The sequence below is a fragment of the Xiphophorus couchianus genome, chromosome 2 (assembly GCF_001444195.1).
Source record: "Xiphophorus couchianus chromosome 2, X_couchianus-1.0, whole genome shotgun sequence".
Classification (NCBI taxonomy): domain Eukaryota; kingdom Metazoa; phylum Chordata; class Actinopteri; order Cyprinodontiformes; family Poeciliidae; genus Xiphophorus; species Xiphophorus couchianus.
In genome coordinates, this window is record NC_040229.1 from 33,049,273 (window position 1) to 33,063,049 (window position 13,777).

Here is a 13,777-nt window from a genome sequence, read left to right on the forward strand (position 1 = left end):
AAGGTACTGCATGCTGTGATGTGGGATGAAGGTGAGACGCATAAAGTTAGCTTACCAAAGAGTTTTAAAAATAATAATGGATAAAATAGCTTAAATCTGTGTCACTCAAAAGAAAATCTGAAGATATTGGTGGATAGATTCTCAGGATCAGTTGCAGAACTTTTACTTTTCAACATTTTTATGAGACATAGCATGTGACTGACATGCAGATCTAGATCTGTGGCTGTGCTGAGTGCGATATGACGCTGACAAGGCGGTGAGCAGCGCTGTGCCCCATGCTGACTAACTGCATCTTATCACCTAAAATAAATTATTTATGTTAAACTACCTACTGGTTGAAAGAAAATGTTTGTCTTTGGCAAACAATGCTTCTCAATTAGTAGTAGACCTAAAATGTTATTAGTGCACAGAGCAGTTGTAAAAAAGAACTTTTTTGATTTCCATGTGTTTCCTACCATTGTAAAGCTTAGAAAACACACTTTCAAAATCTGTAAATAACTCAAAACACCCTGAGTAGAGTTGGTCTTAGTGGGGGTGGTTACATTTACATTTGTTGACTTTTTTGATTGTTGTTATTATTGACGTTTGAGGTCTCTGGAAACAAAACATGGCCCAATGAGGATTGTGTTCAACTGTTGTAATGCAACCCCCACTATTATATTTTTAATGAGCAAATACAGAAATATGTATAAAGTCACTAAATATAATTGTTTCTACTTTCTGTCATGTAGGAAATATTTTGGTGAGAAGATTGGCCTTTACTTTGCCTGGTTGGGCCTGTATACCCAGATGCTTATTCCTGCGTCACTAGTGGGGGTCATTGTGTTTCTCTATGGATGTGCAACAGTTGATGACAATATACCAAGGTAAGCTCAAACACACTGTAAATGTGTTGATAAAGAATTACACAATGAAGGGATATGTGTTAGAAGGTCACATATAGTATGGTATGGGAGACAGTTTGATCATGAATGTAGTGGAAGGAAGTTGCTGCTGACATCTTGAAAAATAATCTTTGGAATGATAATTTCTAACCTTTTGATGACGTCTTGTTCATGAGAGCTGAGGCAAGGCTGCCACCTGCCCTGCTGCTTTACCACCACCAAACTGGTTTCAGTGCCAAGTTAGTGTTAGTTGTTGGGAATCAATCTTTTGCTTGTGTAATTATTAATAATTAAAATTAATAATTCCTTATTAATGAAATTAATAAAGTTTGGGTTTCCATAGTTGAATGGGATGATTATCCAAACATGCCAGTCTCATCCCAGAATGAATTCACCTCTACCAGATGAGCAGATACTCCTCACATAGACATCAAAATGATCACACACACTTTATTAACAAAATAGCTCAACGTTATAGTAAAAATGTTCCATCAATACACTGTAAAACATTTGAGCTGCATTTAGTTGTATCTTCTATCTTCTACTCTTTAGTCAAATAAATTTAGCAAGTTTTTGAAATGTGTGTGTTTGTGAAAAATAAACTTGTAAGTCGTGTTAACTTTTATAAATTAATTTTGTCAAACTGCAAAGAGTTTAATGAACTAGAGGTTTTAGGTTAGCAAAAGAAGAAAAAGACAGGAGTGTGAACTATTTCCCAGAGTGCTTAGCGGCATAATTTTGCATCCTGTGTTGCACCATGAGTGAGATGGAAGTGTGTTACATTGATCTGACTTTTGTGCCACAGTTTGCAAACGTTGAGATTAATGTCCTGTAAACACCAAGTGTTTTTGAGCAGAAATCATTGTGATGGTTTACAATATTTAATATCAAGTCAGAAATTTTGTTCATGCAATTTGAAAAGACAATTTAATTAATATTGTGAGAAAGATAACAGAGAAATGTGTACTGTCCAACTAAGTGAGGACAGTTTTTTCTGGCACATTGTGAAATAATTTTTTGGTTTAAATTGCAGAATTAAGTTAAAACAAACAATTCAAGATTAATGAGCTTAAAAACAATGTTTGGACAACTCTTCTCCTGTTGCTAAATCAACTTCATGACCTTTAATTTAAAACCAATACAATTTTATTGTTGATTTAAGTTGAATTTTCAAGGCAGGAGGTTGACTTTCATTTCCAAGTTAAACCACCTTTAAATGTGTTACAGTTCACCTACTTTCTTTAATTTTCCAATTATGTGTAACTGCTAATGTGGCACCCGAGTGGAGTACCCAATATGAACTAGCAGGGATTGTGAACAGAGTTCCAACAACCAATAAAAGTTCCAATAATTTATTTTAAAAACAGGAAATCAAAAGAAAGAGGAGGCGCAGCCAGTCCTTGTCAAACAAGTCAAAACGAGTCTATAAAATAGATGCTTAGCTCCAGCCTCTGATGAACCTCAGCCGCACCGTGGTCCCGACGGCTCCTCCAGCCGGCCACACGCTTCTTAACGGCGACCAGTCGAGTAACCCGCGGCCTCCAACAGCAACCCGACGGATGGCGCTTCCTGGCAACCCGTCCTCTCGTCGCTAGTTCCTGAGCCTGCTCGTGCCGTCCTCCACAAAAACAGCCCAAGTCCGTCTGCCTCTTCTCTCTAGATGTCTCACCATCGATGATTTTATCCCAGTCCCAGTCTGCACGCTGCTTAATCAGAATGCGGAACACCTGTGCTGATGCAGTGGGCGTCTCCGGGTGCGCGTGGCACGTGACCTCAAAAACATGCAACACAACAATAAACACTTCAAAACATAACAATCCTAAGCAACAAATGTAGAAAACATAACTTGAACTCAAAAGGAAAAACGAGGCCACATTACCACACTAAGCAAAAGAAAAAAAAACAACGATCAAATCAAACAGTTAGAAAATTACGATTAAATTAAAAGGAATACTGAAAAATTGATTCATGACTAATTAATTAAGTCTTCAATTAATTCATAATTAACAATAGTAGAATATCTGAAAACAACAATGCAGAAAATTACAATTCATCACAGACCAACATGACTCCATCAGAGAGAAAGTCAAGGTAGAGGAAACAGGGGAGAGGCGAGAGGGGCTGATGTCACATGGAGATGATGTCCAGACCCAGACAGAAACCGCTACTTTAGACAAAGAACCATAAAAAACCTGACCATGTGACCAGGCCTAGATTTAAAACTAGACAAAGGAAAATGTGGCTTCTGGGCTCTTTACTGTATGACAACTACATGACTGTGTGAGAGGAAAAGAGAGCGAGAGAAGAGGAGGGAGAAGAAAAATCTGCTTCTGCGTGTTATTCAACGCCTTTCTTGGATACCATCGCTCCAACACATGGCAACTTTCACAAGAGAAGATTGTCTGAATTGCACAGCATACAATCAACAACTCATAAGTGAAAAGCATTAAGCCAAAAATACAAAAAGACAGTGTCTGATTTTACTAAGTTATTATCACAGCCTCAACATTATAGTAAAAATTTCTCATCAATACACTGTAAAACAAAGCTCGAGGATAATGTCCTGTTCACACTAAATGTGTGAACAGGACATAAGGGATTTGAATGTAACTTTACTGTGAGCTGATTAGTCTCAAAGTACATCGAAGAGATGTCCAGGGGCTGGTCCAAACAGCTCAGTTGCCAGATGGCTTTCTGGGGAGAACTGATGGTTCCCTTGCTGGGTTGGGGACCAAAAGTGGAAACTGTGAGTCAGCCTACTGTCTAGGCGACTCCCAAAGGACTTCTGCAGTGCCAAGGATTCCCCGGAAGACTAGCTTAGCCCAGTGGAAAGGGTGCTAGGGAAGTCCACCAGTCGCCCCAGAGTGTTTTTGTGTTTAAAAAAAGTTAAAAATTGAGAAATTTGAGAACTAAAACATCAACAACAAAGATATAAATATAGCAGTGCACTAAATAAAACCAGCCTTTCTGTACATTTTGTATGTCAAATACCATTATCCTTTTTTAAAATATATAGAATGTTTTATTATATCTAAACCTAGCTTAACCCATCTTTGCTGTCACTGTTACTGATGTATTAAAATAAAATAAACAAACATTTAGCCTGGTGTGTGTGTGTGTGGGGGGGGGGTTCTAGTAAAGCCTGGTGGCCCGCCAGGCTTATAATACACTGGGGGAAACTCTAGCGGTGCACTGGACATGGAGGGGGGTTTCCCAGGTCTCAGCTTCAAGAACGTAGAAGCCAGAGTCATGTAAAGAAATTCTTAAAAGTTCTCCAGGTTACACTTCAAAGGTTGGAGAAGTCCTTTCTCCAGTCAACAGAATAAGAAGGGACAGTTTGTGACTGTGTGTCTTTGTTGGAAGTTGACTCCAAAGACAAGTCTTATTTGTCCAGCTCGTCCTTCCTTGCTAGTTGGAAGAACAGTCCATGCGTTGGAGCGTTGGAGGCCATCAATGATGGATACTGGAAGATGCAGTCCAACCATTTAGCTGGAGTAAATGGAAGCCCAACATAGAACTTGATTAAATCTAATTCTTTTTAGTTTGAAAGCTGGAAACACTGATTGGCACCAACAATGGATTCTTTGGAATTGTTTTAAATTTGCTGAGCCAAAGCAGAACTTCTTTCATCCAGAGTTGTAGGAGGGCTTATCCATACCAACAGCTACAGATGCACCAATAAGACATTTTGTGGCCAATTTTCAGTTGACATGTTCATTCTTTAAGACAAATAATTAAGACTAAAACTGCTTTTTAACTTTCCTGTAAGATAAAAAATTTAACTGTCTGAGCAGCAGAATGTTTGAAATGTAACAATTTCTAAAATACAGATGAAATTTGAAAATGTGTCTTCCTGTCACAAACTTCTACTTCCATAGCTACAACAGTAGCAGACGCTTTGCAGCCTGGTAGATCTTATTTGTGGCATCTTGATGAAATTTTCAGATTTTAAGCTGTCAAACATCCAAAGGACTGTTGAGCATAAAACAATCCATTTATGGTGAGCTGCCATTTGCTCAGTGTGTCTCTATGAACTACCAATATAAACACCACATTTGAGTTAGCCAACCATCTCCCTATTTACAACAATCCTAAATCATAATATTCATCAGAGAGTTAGTGACCACCTCTGGTTTCAGATTTTCCCTAATCTCACCATTACCACAGCTCTTTATTTCATAATATGAGTTGAGATGCACTGAGGAGCAGATGATTGGCTATTTTTATTGTGCAAATTTAATGAAAGAGAATTATCAGCAAAGTTATTTCTATTGTGACTGGACAGAGTTAGTGATGAGACAAAACTCATTAATAGACAATAAAAAAAAATGAAAAAGAGGAAATGAAGAATGTTTGACAAAAAGGTTTGATAAATCTGTCCTCCTCCATACCTGCTCCTCATCATCTACAGGATGTTATGACTTGCTGCCAGGCCAGTTTAGCAAACTAAGGCGTACATTACATGTACTTAGAGGAAGCTGAATGATAAAAAAAAAAATCTAATAAAAAACAGACCTTCCTTTCTCATCACAGAATGTCACAGAATGTTGTAAAAAAAACATTTGGGAACAAGAAGTTTACACCAGATCACAGTTATGAGAAAGAAACTGTACCAGAACAGAACCAGGTTCAGGATATTTCCCAACTTTAAAGGGAAGGAGAAAGGTTCAGTCTGTTCTCAGTTCTTACATTTATTATAGTTTTGCAATAATCTAATTTGTTGTACCTAGTGGATAATTAATATGAACACATGATATAAAGTCAAACTTGCATATGACTCAGCATATAGTACACAGCCACACATTGCCATCTTTGTATTCTCATCATAAAACGACAACATGAAGATCATGTTTAGTATATGGCAACTTACATGATTTGTGGATAACAGATATAATTTGTAGCCATAAATCCCTCATCAGGCTGAACTCAGACCTTCCCTTTTCTTTGTGATTGCAATTCCTCCAGTTCTCTGGAGGTGGAAAATATTTCACTTTTATTCTGGTTGAAGAAATGTGCTGGTTTTTGAGAATCAAACTCTTTTTGCCAAAGTAATAATTTACATAGCTACTTACATGTGGATGGTATGTGTCCAATTCCTACATAAAAGTTGACTTAAACGTGTGCAAACTGTAATGACTATTTGGTCATTTGGGCATTTTCCGAGGTGAGACCTTTTTGTCGTTATACTGGTTGGTGACGCCCGTCTTCACATGCAGCCACAGCAAAATCAGAACCATCTGACTGCCAGACAACTACCCTTCCATGTGCCATCAGTCCTCACGTTTTGAGAGAGTTTTGTGAGTTAGATGAACAGATGAAGGGTTTTGTAAGAACACAGTCCTTTAGTGAATCTGACGAGTGTACACCAGAACAACCTTTCTTCTACAGTATACAGCAACCAGCTGAGGAGTTTTCCTTTTCTCCAAAAAGCAAAAGTGAAAAGATTTTGTCGAGACATCTCATCGACTGAATTATCTAGTGAACCAATTCAACTAAATGCATCGCCTCAGCTTTTTGTTCTACTGTAAGGGATGTTGGAGTGACCAGGATGTGTCCTTTACTTCAACTATAAAATAACACCCAAGGCACAAATGTGAAGCAGACCTTTATAGTTTCAATTGACTTCTGGTCTGAAATGGACTATCTATTGCTGGAGGAGGATGTGTTTGACTGGGACAGACAAATTTAAAACGTGATTTTATTGGACAAAATTTTATAGGACTCTGATGACATTTGATGTGAAGTAGTGAAAAAGTAAAAAAAAAAACAAAGTGCTAAATAACGGTACTGCCCTGCCATCCATCAACAATGATTACAGCAATAGTATTAGAATATGTCTTAGGATGACACTGTTTTAAATATACTGTTAAACTACAATGTTCCAAAGAGGCTTTTTCACTGGTTTGTAGTTTAAACAATAAAAAACATAATGTGATGTATTTCATGTCATGATTTTCCTGTCTCATATGTGTGTTGTGTACAATTTTGGAGTTATTGCATCCTTTAGCATTAGGATAAAGCAGTTTGAAGATCTTGGAGCTAAATGAGGTTTAGAAATCGACAACCTCTGAAGTAAAAGAAATATGTTTTTCTGTGTGTTTGAACTCCAGCATGGAGATCTGTGATCCAAAGAACAACATCACCATGTGTCCCCTGTGTGACAGAGTGTGTAGCTACTGGAAACTCAGTACAGCATGTGGAACTGCTCGTGCCGGTCACCTGTTTGATAACCCAGCCACGGTTTTCTTCTCCATATTCATGGCGCTGTGGGGTGAGAAAACGAGTTTGAGTACAAGGCCTCAAAAAGTACAAAAATTGTGTTAATACCCTATTATGTCTACTGAGGTCCAACTCACTGCATGTCTAATATTCTTATAGCTGCCATGTTTATGGAGCACTGGAAGAGGAGGCAGATGAGACTAAACTATGAGTGGGACCTCACTGGGTTTGAAGATGAAGAGGTGAGTCCATCTGTCTGTCTGTCTTTGTCTGCTTTAAAAAAACTTTATGTTCCTTTTCAGCAAATTATTGCTTAACTTTCTTAGATGTTTGTTTAAATCTCTTATGTATTTAATTTTTTATTGAACATAATTGCTTGTTCTGGTTTTAACCCTTTGTAGCCCCTTGAGATCTCATGACAAAAAGGGCATTATAGATATAGAAAAGTATTATAAAGTCCTCCATATTTTCTCTAACCTGGCAGATGTCCATTGTAGTTTTCTACATTTAATGTGATATTGTCAGCCAGATCTTTGATAAAACAATGTGTCATGTGTTACTAATGCAAATATTCATAGAGTGCTCTTTGAATCATCACTTCGGTCATCATTGAATTCTTTAGGCTGTCAATAATATACAGTTATTACAGTAAGCTGTGTCTTTTTGTTTTAGTACGTTTTTGCCAATTTTCTGCAGCCCCAGTACACAAATAAAGGTGTATCAATGTTCACACTGTTCGGTTGAGAAAACACAGCCTTAATAAACAACCATTATCAAAACAGTTATATCTGATAATATCTACTAAGAAGTTTTATTATGAACTGGGGTTACTAAAAGAGCTCTCTGCTGCAGGTAAGACACTGACTGCTTCTACCTTGTCTATATATGACTAAACCAAATGGGAAGAAATGATGGCATTAGTGTGAATGTATACTAAGATTATCCTTGTTATACTTGACTGACAATCCTTTTGTCCCTGTTGTTTTTTTGTTCTGTTTTTATGTTGTTTTTTTACAGGAAGCATTGAAGGTTTGGAAAACTTTCTTTCTGGTTACTAATTTCCTCTCTAGGTCAAGGTCACTCTGTACTACACAGCCTTTCTGCTACCACTGCAAGGCATTTTTCTTTAAAATCACCTTGTTTTCCAATCCAACAATTTTCACTTTTTACACTTTATATACAATGTCGAGTATGACAGCAAAACACAGTCATGGTAAGGAAAAAGTACACCCTTCCTCAATTCAATTCTCAACATTTTATACAATATTTTTTCAATCAATGCAGGATTTTTTTTTAAATTGATCCCAGCTTGGAAAGGTATCAACAACTATCTGAAGTTGTACAAAACTTAGAACATTATTACTTGTTAAGCAGAGATGAAGCCAAAATTGAGAAAAGTTGTGATAAAAATTGTATTAAGTAAAGAATGTTTGGGGGCACTTTCTGTTTAAAAAGTGCAATTTGAACTGATTATGTAGCACATTTATTATTACAATAACTCAGGACTGTGCCAGAATCAGATGTAGGATGCTAGTCTACAGAGGAAGTGACAAACATTCTCTTGCCATTAACAAAAAGGTCAAAGTCATTAATAAACTAACATCAAAGGAGATCACATGATGCAGCATGTGCTCCTCATTTTGAGTAGACCCTGTGTCAGTCCTACTGAAGTTAAAATATGTCAAACTCATCTACAATTCAATTGTAGTTTGATATTGTGAAAAACAGAAGCTCACAGAACTATGCAAGAGAACCAGATACAGATTTAGATGTACACAGAGTTTTTAGGTTCCCCCTAAAATAAAAGTTTGACAGCTAAAAACACAAAGTCAGCCAAATCAGATTTGTAAGCAGTTAAATGTATTTGTATAACTAGCATACACCATTGCCAAGGAAAGTTAAAAGTAAAAAGAAAAGTTCAAAGGTCAGACACCTTGTCGACAGGGATAAAATGTCTAAATTCGACTACATAGTAAATTAGAAACTGCTTTGTGATTTGGACTAAAGGGTCTGGGGGTTGGGATCATAAGACCCATAAAACTATACTTTACTGACTCCCCAAAGATGAAGAACATTCTGGAGCAGATTGGGTCCTGTAATTAAAAGGGTATACTTTGTTTGTACAATGACTGTGGCTACTCTATATTTCATATTTGTTCTAATTTTCTAGATGGATTTGCAACTTTTAACTTCTGAACTGTTTCTGTTATTTCCTGTTCACATTCTCTTACCCTTTGCACTGGTCGCAATTTGAGCGTGGTTACATATGATTCACAAACTGTTCTGGTCATCATTTTCCCAAACAGGATTCAAGTTCTAGAGTTAAGATTTACCGCAATGCAACATTTTTGAGAAAGTTCAGATTGCATCTTAAGAGTTCCAGGTGGCGCCACAGCTGATCTGTTGAACAATAATGAAAGTATTCGAAGAGTCTGTGAGTTTAGCTGCCAACACTACAACAGTACAAATCTCTAAAGTGACTTATAGAAACATGTTATTTTGAACAGCTCTTATCTGCCATGCTTTACATACCTACATGTCTATTACACTAACAGGAACTCTTACATCCATGATATGGCCTTCTGACATTTTGGTTTCTGATCAATATGTAGGTTATTTTAAAGAATCTTATTCCCTATCTTGGAAGAAATATTATACTCAGTGATTTCTCCAGCAAATAAGCTTAGTAAAATGAAATAAAATGAAATTTATTTCCATCATTTTTCATTTTGATCACCATCACAGGATCATCCCAGGGCTGAATATGAATTCAGAGTGATGCAGAAGTCCCTGAAGAAAGAAAAAAAATCCCCACAGAAGGTAAGATATCACTTGCTGTAAGTTGAGAGTGTCAGTAAAGGATATCTGTCTTCCTATGTGTGTGTGTTTGTGTTCAGTTGCTGAATTGTTCGCAAAAGCCTCGAATTAAATCATATATTAAAATAAATAGCTGTATTAGTACCTCGTACTAATAGAAACATGGAGTAAAAATCCTTGTAGTTTGATCATTGTGGCCTGTTGGTGGTAGACCTCTGCTGATCCTCTCACTTCCAAAACCATCTGGGCCTCACAAAAACCTCTGCAAACCTTCTTTCCATTATTTTCAAGTCACAGTATCTGCTGCCATCTACTGGTGTCACAACACATTCTGCAAAAAATATTACCGACACAAAATTGGGCTTAATTTTGATTATAACAGCTGGGCTTGTAAAGCATTTATTTTTTTTATTTTAGGTTGAAAAGCTCACATGTAGAGACCGTCTTCCTGCATACATGACTAATATTGTCATGATGCTGCTGATGGTAAGTCATAACTGTCATTATGCTGTGATCCAACAATGTCGCCTATAAATGTTGTGAAATATAATAAGACATCTGAATGTCTTCATGTTGTTTTCCTGAACAGATCGGGGTTACGTTTGCCATTGTGTTTGGTGTGATCCTTTACCGGATTTCCACCAAAGCTGCTCTATATATGAGCTCCAGTCCAACCACAAGAAGCCACGTACAACTGACAGTAAAAACCACTGCAGCCATCATTAACCTGGTGGTCATTCTGATCCTGGATGAAGTGTATGGAGCTGTGGCTCGCTGGCTTACTGTCCTAGGTAAGGAAAAGACCTAAATAGTAGGTTAGCGCTATGGCAACTTTAGAGTCTAATGTCTCCAACTCCTCTTCTTTGTCTGCCTGGTGGGCAGATATATATATACATATATCTGTATGTATGTATAGATAGATCTATATAAATAGATCTCTAGATACATTGATATATACAGTAGATAGATAGTTTTTATTTTCTTTTAGCTTTCTCAATAATTGTTTTTCTGTGTCCCTGTTTTGTGGCAGAGGCCCCTAAAACAGAGAAGAATTTCGAGGAACGGCTGATTTTTAAGACTTTCATTCTCAAGTTTGTCAACGCTTTTACCCCAATCATCTACATCGCTTTCTTCAGGGGAAGGTTGCTACTCTAATTTTTAATGCTCTTTTTTGTTGTTTCAGTATATCATATTTATGTCATCAGCTGAATATTTATTTCTTCATTTCACTTTCCTTGTAGACTGGTGGGCAGACCAGGCAGATATTTATATGTGTTTGAGTCTTACAGAATGGAGGAGGTAAACTTTATGTCTTTATTACATCTGCAAGCAAAATCTATTAATTAATATAGATTAATTATATTTGTTTTTCTTAAACCAATTACAAAAAACAAAAACAGTAGGACCCAATTTGAGGAATTCTAACTATTAGGGGCTGATGTTATGAAGCGCTATTTGCGAGGAATTCCAACATTGTGAGAACTTGAAATGGGAACCAGGCTCCATAGTTTCCCAATGCAAGGTGGGCTTGTAGGAGGGCAGTTCTGTGCAGAGCTCCATGGTCTGTGGGAAATCTGAAGTGGCTAATAAACTGCTCATCATCATGTTCCTGCAGTTCAGTCTGATCTCTGAACACACACACTCATAAGGCTCCTGGTCTTTAAGAACATGGGCCCAATTATTTTGTTCAGGTTTAACTTTTTTTTTACTGTGTTCCTGATTTCCAGTGTTCTGATGGAAGCTGTTTGATGGAGCTATGTATCCAGCTGAGTATTACCATGCTGGGGAAGCAGCTAATTCAAAATAACCTTTTTGAGATTGGAATACCGTGAGTACAGTTCCGTTTCTGCATTTATTTTATTAGATCTGATTAACAAGGATTTGGCCCTGCCATTGCGTTCCTGTGCAGATACCCTCGAAAAATACCTCACTTACAGCACAGTCTGGGCTTTCTCCGTTCACTCGGATTCTCTCCGGTCAATTTTTGACCTGGCCAATCAGCGACAGAAGAACAACTTCTGAGCAATGTTGTTGATTTTCTGTACTGTTTTAGAATTGTAGTCTGCCTGTAGGCCTCAACGGCAGTGGAGGAAGTGAACGAAGTCATTCAGTCTGTTGGTCATGCTTCAAAATATTGAGTTAACATCAACAGTCACCTTGTTGGGCTCGGTGCTTCTCTCTTTGCAGTGGAGGGCGATTGTTTACAGTGCAGGTAGTCTCCTGTTAGATTTATAGTGTTGAACTGGTGCTTTACATACATCATGGACAAAAGTTAGTGATTGGGTAAAATTTAAAACTCCTGGAGTCCACGCCTCCAGGAATCAATCGTTTCTCGATAGCTGAGAGCCTTCTGAACGAAACAAATAGCATAGGACAAGGGGTTGGGTTTTACCAGGCTAATTTGGCACAAAATAACGTCTATTTTATGATTCTGTTAAAAGGGGTGGTGACTGAAAAAGACAATTTTAAACAAGGAAGTTTTAATCAACTGTTAATCCTTGTTAGTTGTTCATCCAAGTCAATTTAGAGCTAAACTCTTTAGAGCTAAGCTTAACTTGTGTTTGTGATTTTTTTTTTACATTCCTCAGCAAACTGAAGAAGCTAATTCGATACATTCAGTCGGAACAAGGAGCATTTCAAGAAGAAGAGAGACAAAAGAAACTGCGGAGATATGAGACAGACCATTTCTTGGAACCGTTTGGTGGACTGACACCTGAATATATGGAAATGAGTCAGTAGCAAACAAAATCCTTGCATGCAATCATTTTCTGTAAGTGACTGACAGAGAGATGTGGTGTGGAAAAGGAAAAGGCAATATGTGGCTCAATCAGAAGATTTATTGTTTGGTAAATGTATGAATATTTCTGCTTTGTAAGTGAGACGTGGTGAACGTAGCACTGGTGTGGTTGGTGTGCTTTGATTGGTCAGTATGACCAATCTATTTACTCAGTCCATTTACCATTCATATTTCAGTACATTATGCAGATCTAAGTGAAGTCGGCATCCACTCAAGCACAGAACTGAGTGTTTCCCACCACATACACAGAGAATGATGAACTTTAACCATAATGGAGAGGACTTGATCCCAATTTGAGATTGAAAAAGATGTAATATCAGATTTCTTGATCATTTTATTTAATATGTGAGGTTTTTAAACTAAACATAAAAACTGAATTTTTCCAACTGCCTTTCTTGCTTCCTTCCAGAGAGTTTCTGCTTCTTTACACTGAGCAAAAAGGTCATTGAGAGATGTGTGTTCATCTTCATCTTAACATCTTAAATTAACCTAGAAACAATTAGTGTATTATTAGAGACATTTGTTGTCTAATTTATGCAGTATTATTTGAAAGCAACCATGTATCATATGCAAGGTTTCCCCCAGTGTATTATAAGCCTAGCAGACCACCTTATTTTGGATGAGCACTACATAAATAAATACAATTATTCTTTGCTCTTCTTTTCCAGTTATCCAGTTTGGTTTTGTCACATTGTTTGTAGCATCCTTCCCTCTTGCTCCTCTATTTGCTCTGCTCAACAACATTATCGAAATACGGCTTGATGCTAAGAAATTTGTGACCGAGTTGCGAAGACCAGTGGCAGCAAGAGCCAAAGATATCGGTGCGTTTTTCTATGATATGATTAAGTTACAACACAATCAACGCAGTGAGGTTAATGATACGAAAGCATATTGCTGTCACAAAGGAAAATACATTTTTGAGCACCATCACTCTATAACATGTTATTTACATTGTACAAACTAACCCCAACATAATATATTGTATAAACATGGTAATTATATTGTATACATGTCAGAATTATATTGTCTAAACATGATACTTGTATTGTGCAAACATGAT

The 13,777-nt window shown here is 37.2% G+C and overlaps 1 protein-coding gene across 3 annotated transcripts in view; it reads left to right on the forward strand.

Annotated features, from left to right (window-relative positions):
* ano1b (anoctamin 1, calcium activated chloride channel b) overlaps positions 1 to 13,777 on the forward strand; it is a 44,380-nt gene that overhangs the window by 22,086 nt on the left and 8,517 nt on the right. For 2 of the 3 annotated variants that reach the window (XM_027999183.1, XM_027999163.1), the window contains exons 10-21: positions 732 to 866; positions 6,995 to 7,155; positions 7,263 to 7,345; positions 8,121 to 8,132; positions 9,849 to 9,923; positions 10,338 to 10,406; positions 10,510 to 10,711; positions 10,951 to 11,062; positions 11,162 to 11,219; positions 11,648 to 11,748; positions 12,509 to 12,651; positions 13,386 to 13,538. In XM_027999183.1, coding sequence (XP_027854984.1) covers positions 732 to 866; positions 6,995 to 7,155; positions 7,263 to 7,345; positions 8,121 to 8,132; positions 9,849 to 9,923; positions 10,338 to 10,406; positions 10,510 to 10,711; positions 10,951 to 11,062; positions 11,162 to 11,219; positions 11,648 to 11,748; positions 12,509 to 12,651; positions 13,386 to 13,538 — 1,304 coding nt within the window. The remainder of the gene's footprint in view (positions 1 to 731; positions 867 to 6,994; positions 7,156 to 7,262; positions 7,346 to 8,120; positions 8,133 to 9,848; positions 9,924 to 10,337; positions 10,407 to 10,509; positions 10,712 to 10,950; positions 11,063 to 11,161; positions 11,220 to 11,647; positions 11,749 to 12,508; positions 12,652 to 13,385; positions 13,539 to 13,777) is intronic. The other variant, XM_027999173.1, reaches the window with a different exon arrangement.